The sequence below is a fragment of the Vicia villosa genome, unplaced genomic scaffold (genome assembly GCF_029867415.1).
Source record: "Vicia villosa cultivar HV-30 ecotype Madison, WI unplaced genomic scaffold, Vvil1.0 ctg.000407F_1_1_3, whole genome shotgun sequence".
Taxonomy (NCBI): domain Eukaryota; kingdom Viridiplantae; phylum Streptophyta; class Magnoliopsida; order Fabales; family Fabaceae; genus Vicia; species Vicia villosa.
The window spans coordinates 107,975-115,852 of record NW_026705186.1 but is presented as its reverse complement, the minus strand read 5'-3'; the positions used below and the strand labels follow the sequence as shown (position 1 = coordinate 115,852).

The 7,878-nt window shown below is 37.9% G+C and overlaps 1 protein-coding gene across 1 annotated transcript; it reads right to left on the bottom strand.

Annotated features, from left to right (window-relative positions):
* Window positions 1–1,778: 1,778 nt before the first annotated feature.
* LOC131627876 (uncharacterized) lies at window positions 1,779–3,797 on the bottom strand. Its single transcript, XM_058898737.1, has 2 exons — window positions 3,335–3,797; window positions 1,779–3,262 (listed from the first exon to the last, which is right to left on the bottom strand). Exons 1-2 carry the CDS (start codon window positions 3,795–3,797, stop codon window positions 1,779–1,781), a joined length of 1,947 nt encoding a protein of 648 aa, XP_058754720.1.
* Between the last annotated feature and the right edge of the window lie 4,081 nt (window positions 3,798–7,878).

The following is a 7,878-nucleotide window of genomic DNA, read 5'->3' as shown; positions in this document are numbered from 1 at the left end:
TTGGTGACACATCTTCTCAAGATGTTGTCAACACCTTCTTTGAATAGATATGGGTCATCCCATACATAGTGTTTGGCATCCGCTAAAAACTTCTTTCTTTGATTGCTGGTGAGGTCCTCCGGGATCAATCCGGTTGCCTTATAATTTGCAAAATCGGCGAACCAAGGCCTCACGTGAATCGCAAAAAGTTTTTCATCGGGAAATTCTTCTCTTACTTCTATCTCATTCTTTGTAATCTCCACGTTTACCAATCGAGATAAATGATCCGCCACCAAGTTTTCGGATCCCTTTTTGTCTCGGATTTCCAAATCAAACTCTTGTAAAAGTAAAATCCAACGGATTAACCGTTGTTTGGAATCCGGCTTGGTTAGCAGATATTTTATCGCGGAATGATCAGTGTAGACTACAACTTTAGAACCGATCAAATAAGCTCTAAATTTCTCCAATGCATACACTATGGCTAGTAGCTCTTTCTCAGTTGTTGCATAGTTAATTTGAGCTTCATTCAAAACTTTACTCGCATAGTGAATTGCATGGAAAACTTTTGATCTTCTTTGACCTAGTACAGCCCCCACCGCATAATCGCTTGCATCACACATGAGTTCAAAATCCATTTTCCAATTTGGAGCAACGATTATGGGTGCGGTAACTAATTTGTCTTTCAGCTCAAGGAATGCTTTTAGACACGACTCATCAAAATTAAAATGCGTACCTTTGTTGAGTAAATTACTCAATGGCTTTGCGATCTTCGAGAAATCCTTGATGAATCTCCTGTAGAAACCGGCATGTCCAAGAAAACTCCTTATTCCCTTGATGTTGGTTGGTGGCGGCAGCTTCTCTATGATTTCCACTTTGGCTTTGTCAACTTCAAGTCCTTTGGAAGAAATTTTGTGTCCAAGAACCACTCCTTCGGTGACCATAAAATTACATTTTTCCCAATTGAGCACAAGGTTGGTCTTCACACATCTCTCCAATACCACTTCAAGATTCTTTAAGCATAGGTCAAAAGATGCTCCATATACCGAAAAATCATCCATGAACACTTCAATACATTCCTCAATCAAGTCCGCAAAGATGGCTTGCATGCATCTTTGGAATGTAGCTGGAGCATTACATAGTCCAAAGGGCATTCTTCGATAGGCAAAAACACCAAAGGGACATGTAAAAGCGGTCTTCTCATGATCCGCCGGGTTCACCGAAATTTGGTTGTAGCCCGAATAACCATCTAAAAAGCAATAGAAATTCTTGCCGGCTAGCCTTTCCAACATTTGATCCATGAAAGGCAATGGAAAATGATCCTTCCTTGTTGCTTGATTTAATCTTCTATAGTCGATACACATTCTCCATCCGGTTACCGTTCTTGTCGGAATCAATTCATTCTTTTCATTTCGGATAACCGTCATGCCGCCTTTCTTAGGAACAACTTGCACCGGACTTACCCATTCGCTATCGGAAATAGGATAGATCATCCCGACCTCTAATAGCTTAACTACTTCCTTCCTTACGACTTCCTTCATTGATGGGTTGAGCCGTCTTTGAGGTTGAGCAACCGGTTTGTAATCGTCCTCCATCATGATTTTGTGCATGCAATAAGCGGGACTAATACCTTTCAAATCAGATAAAACCCACCCTATTGCACCTTCATGCTTCTTTAACACCTCGATTAAGCGAGTCTTCTCTTGAGTAGACAAAGAATTACTAATGATCACCGGCTTAGTGAAGTTATCACCAAGGAAAGCATACTTCAAATGAGGTGGCAACATCTTTAGCTCAATTTTTTATTCTTCCACTTTCTTTTCCGCATGCAACTCTTCTACCTTTTCTTCATTATGGTCTATCTCCCCACAAGATTCCAACTCATTCAAGAATGCTTCCATTTCTTTCTCTTCAATCTCGGATAAGACATTGTAAGCTCCTATAAGAGATCTTTCCAAAGGACTAGAGATGTGAACTTGATTAGCAACCTCCTCGATCTCCTCTTCGGTGGCATCGACTCGGAATGTGTCATGTTTATCCTTGGGATGCTTCATTGCTTCAAAGAGATTGAAAGTGACTTCTTCATCTTGCACTCTCACCTTCATAAGACCATCGTCTATGTCGATCATCATCCGGGCTGTTTTCATGAAAGGTCTTCCAAGTATCAATGGTACATCACGGTCTTCTTCCATATCAACTACCACAAAGTCTACCGGGAACAAAAATTTGTCCACTTTGACTAGCATGTCTTGTGCAACTCCATAAGGAGAGGTGAGAGACTTGTCGGCTAGTTGCAAAGTCATTCGGGTTGGCTTCATCTCTATGTTTCCCAATCTCTTGATGATAGATAACGGAATTAAATTAATACTTGAGCCCAAATCTACCAAACCGTTACCTATGTAATGACCTCCGATTGTAACCGGCAAGGTAACACGTCCCGGATCGGCTTCTTTCTTTGGTAATGTCTTTTGGATTATGGCACTACAACGAGCATCAAGTAAAATAGTCTCCTCTTCCGAATATCTCTTTTTCTTGGTGAGAATGTCCTTCATGAACTTTGCATATTTTGGCATTTGTTCTAACGCTTCGGAAAATGGGATATTCACTTGGAGTTGTTTGAAAATATCCATAAACCTAGCGTATTGCCTTGCATTATCCTTCCTTGATTTGGCATGAGGGTATGGTAAGTGTTGGGAAGGGATTTCGCTCTTTCGTTCATCTCTCTTTTTATTTCTCTTCACACTCTTAGTGTTTTTCTCCTTTTCTTCATCTTCTTTCCTCTCTTTTTCAACTAAGTCTTCCTCTATCTTTTCCTCACTTTTTTCTCCCTCATTTTCAACTATCACTTCTACTTCTTCCTCTCCAACTACTACCTCCTCATCATCTTCCACTATGACCTCTTCATTCACACCATTATTCACCTTCTTCCCACTTCTTGTAACAATGGCTTTGCAATGTTCCTTAGGATTGGTTTGGGTGTTGGCGGAAAAGGATGCTCCCGGTTGTTGCTCGGACAATTGCTTTGCAAGTTGACCCACTTGATTTTCTAAATTCTTTATGGCCGCTTCATTGCTCCTTTGGTTAGCCATGGATGCTTGCATGAATTGTGTAAGAGTGTCTTCCAATTTTGAGCTCCCACCTTGAGATTGTTGACCTTGGACTTGAGGATTTGGGCTTTGATAAGGACTTTGATGTTGATAGTGTTGATTGTTGAATCTTGAGGGTTGAAATCCTTGGTTGTTTCTTTGGTACGGGTTATTGTGAGGTGGAGGTTGCCTTTGATAACCTTGATTTTGATTGTTGACATAATTCACTTCTTCACCCTCGGGAGGAGGACAAAACCCGGTAGGATGGTCACCTTGACAAAGCTCACAACTTGCTACGTGAGAAGTCATTTGCATCCCATGAATTTCCTTCATTTGTTGTGGAAGCTTCGACATTTGCTTAGTGAGTAACTCAACTTGTTGAGAAAGAATCTTGTTTTGAGCAAGGATAGCATCATTGGTGTTTAATTCGAGAACACCCGGCTTCCTTTGTGATGGACTCCTATCATGTTGAGTTTGGAGATCATTGAGTGCCATACGATCGATTATCATTATTGCATCCTCCGCGCTTTTTGACATTAGAGAGCCACCCGCGGTAGCATCCAAAAGTGTCTTATGCACCGGTTGAAGTCCATTTCGGAAAATGTGGATTTGTGTGAGATCATCAAAACCATGACCCTTGCATTTTCTAAGCATGGATTTGAATCTTTCCCACGCATCATTTAAGGACTCGTTGCTTCCTTGATTGAAAACCGCGATTGCCGTTTTGGCCTCCATGAATCGGGATTGAGGAAAATATCGCTCTAAAAATTTTTCTTCCAATAAATTCCAATCCGTCATCACATTTGGTAATTGATCAAGATACCATTCTTTGGCTTTCCCAAGTAGTGAGTGTGGAAATAGTCTCTTGAACAATGATTCTTCATTCGCCGCATCGACTCCCGTTGAACCCGCAATCTCATAAAATTTGGTGAGATGTGCGAAAGGATCCTCATGATCCATTCCGGTGAATGGATTTGCATAAACAAGTTGGAGGATTCCGGTCTTCATCTCCGTATTTGCTCCACCTTGAGCATTGCGTGCAAATTGGGCGGTACGTCTTGGACTATTGGCGGACATTTCGGTTGGAACAACACCCGCCATGTCTCCTTCAAAAGTCTCTACAACTACTTCTTCAATGTGATTGTTAGAAGAAGTAGATGCCTCTTCTCTTTGTCGCTTCTCTTGGGCTAACTTCCTTCTTCTTCGTGTCTTGCTATTGAGCTTTCGGAGTGTTCTTTCAATTTCGGGATCAAAATGAAATTGCTCTTCGGAAGCTTTTTCTCGCATACACAAAAATCTACAAAACTAGCAAACCAAGTGAAACGAAAAAGCAATATTAATAAAATAACAAAACTTAAAACAATGAACTATTGCAATGCTTGCAATATCAAACGCCAATCCCCGGCAACGGCGCCAATTTGTTGAATAGTATATTCAAGGCAAATATTTTTAAATCGTATCCACAGATATTGGGTGATATTACCGCCGTTCTATAGTTACAATTATTTTAAGTTCGAAAGATAACAAAGTTGTTTTGTTTTGAAAAGCTATTTGTTCTAATTAAGACAACTATAAGACAATAGAATAAAACTTGTTTCAATAATAAAAGATTGACAAGATTGGTTTTGGTTTCACTATTCCTATCTTCTATGTGACTTTAACAACTAATGCATAACTTCAATAACAATGAAAATGTTCTAGTATCCTCTCAATGATGTTTATGTCTAAACAAGGTTGTGAAAGTTAATATATTAATCTTTAGATGATCTCTCACTCTAACTATCAATACATTAAGCTTGATTGATTGATACAAATAGAAAAGTGGCAAATAAATCTATCTCTAGCATTTATCCACTACTTGATAAAATGTTGTAGAACAAGACTTGAAATATATTTCTCAATCATAAATCAAATCTAAATATGAAATATAACACAACAACATTCATCCATTTCAATACTAATGAAGTTCATACAAAAGTGTTAGAGGAAATACATAGTTAACAAGAATAGCTACTACCTCCAATCTTGCCAAAGTGGGATTTAGCTACTCATCACCATGGTTGATAACAAGAACAATGAAGAAGAAGCTATGAGCATCAATCTCTAACAAAGGTGCCAACTTTTCTCTCCAAAACCCTAATCTCAATGTGTGGTGTACAATAGAATAGAATGTTCTATTTCCCCTTTTTTATCTCCCTAAATAACCCCTAATTCGTACTAACTTTTAATCTTCAAAAGATAAAACCTTTCTCATGACAAGTGGCAACCAAATAAAAGAACAAATTCTGCAGCGCACTGTTTGCGGGGCAAACAATGTTTGCGGGGCAAACAGGGAATCTTTTGCCACATCAGTTTCACTTCAAAACTGGACTTGTTCAGCATCAATCAGTTTGCGGGGCAAAGGATGTTTGCGGGGCAAACAGGCTTCATCAGCACTTCCTTCTATTCCAAGTCTTCAAGTAATTCCTCTTTGCTTCCATGAGCTTCAAACTTAATTAAAGTACTACAAAACTAACAAACATGTGAAATAACAATTCAAATGAACTAAAACTTAACAAAATTGCAAAATTATTAAATTGTACGAATAAAAGTGTGATTATTGAATGAAAAGTGGTTAAAGAGACCAAAAACAATATATGAAAATTAGTACTATTTGGTCCCTAACATAAGGTTCATTTCATGTTCATATGGAGGTGAGATGATGATTCTGAGTTTTAGGGTGATTTAGGGTGTGTGAGTGGTTCAAACACATCCCATATGATGTTTATGAGTTGCTAGAACCATCACTTTGGCCATAACTTCAAGGGTTTGGAGGTTGAGTTTTCTACCTCTCTTTGAAACTTAAAACTTGAAATTCAAGAAAGAAAGAGAAAACCTATAATTTGTGAGGTTTTGGTGTGATTTTGAATGGAGTTTGGACCTCTATTTATAGGCCAAGATATCTGAACTCAGACCTTTGCAAGTTGATCAAGAATTGGTGATTTGGCACTTAAGGGATAGAAAGGAATCTTACCATTAAATGCATATGGTTAAAGTTACCAAACCATGGTTAAAATTGGCTATGCTTCTTATCTCTTTCCCATCTGTCTCAAATCAGAAAATATCTTCCAATTATTGCCTCTATGTATCATTACTTGGATCATTTGGCAAATTGGTTCATAACTTTGTGAAAATGGCATGAAATTTCAAGTGAAAAGTTCACTAATGTCAAAATTCAAAACCATGGCTACACTCCATATTTTTTCATGCTCTTGGACATTTTGGAAAGCTCATGTTACACACTTCAAAACCCTAGTTTAATGTTTCTTCAAGACCTTTAAGGAAGTGGGTGAAAAAGATCCATGAACTTTGAAGAAAATGAAGTTTTAAGTGAAATTTTCATAAAGTTCCAACTTTGAAGCTCCATATCTCTTAAATGGTTGATCTTATGGAAAAAAAATTATGTGTCAAAGTTGTTCATTGGATCAAAATCTACAACTTTTATGTTGGAAGTTTTTTTCAGTTTGTAGGTGAAATTTTGAGTTATTCCCTTCCAAAGTTTGGAAAAAACCATTGAAAAACACTTAGAAAATTTTTCTAAGTATAAAAGTCAAACTTTGACTTTTTGATTCTTGATTGATTTTCTTGATTTTTCTTGATCAAATGACTTCATATATCATATATTGATGATTCAAAACTTCAAAAGTCATGGTTGACCAAAATTCCCCAAAAGTCATTGGTGATCTTGTACAGTTGACTTTTTCAGACGAATCGCGTTTCTGGAGATTTCAAATGAAACAGGCTATCCTCACCAAATGAATGATATGAATGGATCACATTGAAGCATTAGAGGATATTGAGCCATGGTTTGAGTTGTGGCACCATGTCCTGATTAAAAAGTCAGTTGTTCAGTGAATTAGGTCAAAAACCCTAATTGTCGACCTGATGAAATTGATGACTGTGGATCTTGAATTGAGATGCAATTTCCATTGGATATTGTCATAGGGATTATTTGAAGATGATTGAAACCTTTGATTGACTTCTTGTGGGTTTTTAGGGTTTCCCAAATGTGATCCCTGATTTCAGTCCCTGATAGTTCAAAACCCTAAACTGATGATTTGAAATTTCAGTGTTGATCATTCCTTGTATAAGAGATGTTCTGAGCCAATGGATTAGGTCAAAATGATGCACTTGGGGTCTTGAGGTCATGTCCCAAGTCATTAGATCAAATTCTGAGCAAAAGTCAAGAGTATGTTGTCTTCAGTCAAAACCCTAATTCAGTCGATTCAGAGCCTTTGAGCTTGTTGAAATGAATCTCTGAGGACCAAATATTGATTGTAGATGAAGATGATTCATTTGAGATGAAGGGAGAACAAAACTCTAATTGACTGTTTCTTGCACTGATGAGTGATCTCTGATTAAATCCTGCTGAGTCACAAGTAGCAAACACAAACTATGCAATTTGTTAGAGATGCAAATGATGCATATGCAAATGATATGAGGTGGTATCTTAGGTCAAAAATTGGGGTATGACAATCTCCCACACAGAGATTGATCAACAGTGAAATTTCAAGTCATCAGACTAGGGTTTTGAACTATCAGGGACTGAAATCAGGGATCACATTTGGGAAACCCTAAAAAGCTCCAAGGCACCACTCAAAGGATTCAATCATATTAAAATAATCCCTATAACAATATCCAATGGAAATTGTGTCTCAATTCAAGATCCACAGTCATCAATTTCATCAGGTTCACAATTAGGATTTTTGACCTAATTGATCTGAACAACTGACTTTTTAATCAGGACATGGTGCCACAACTCAAATCATGGATCAAG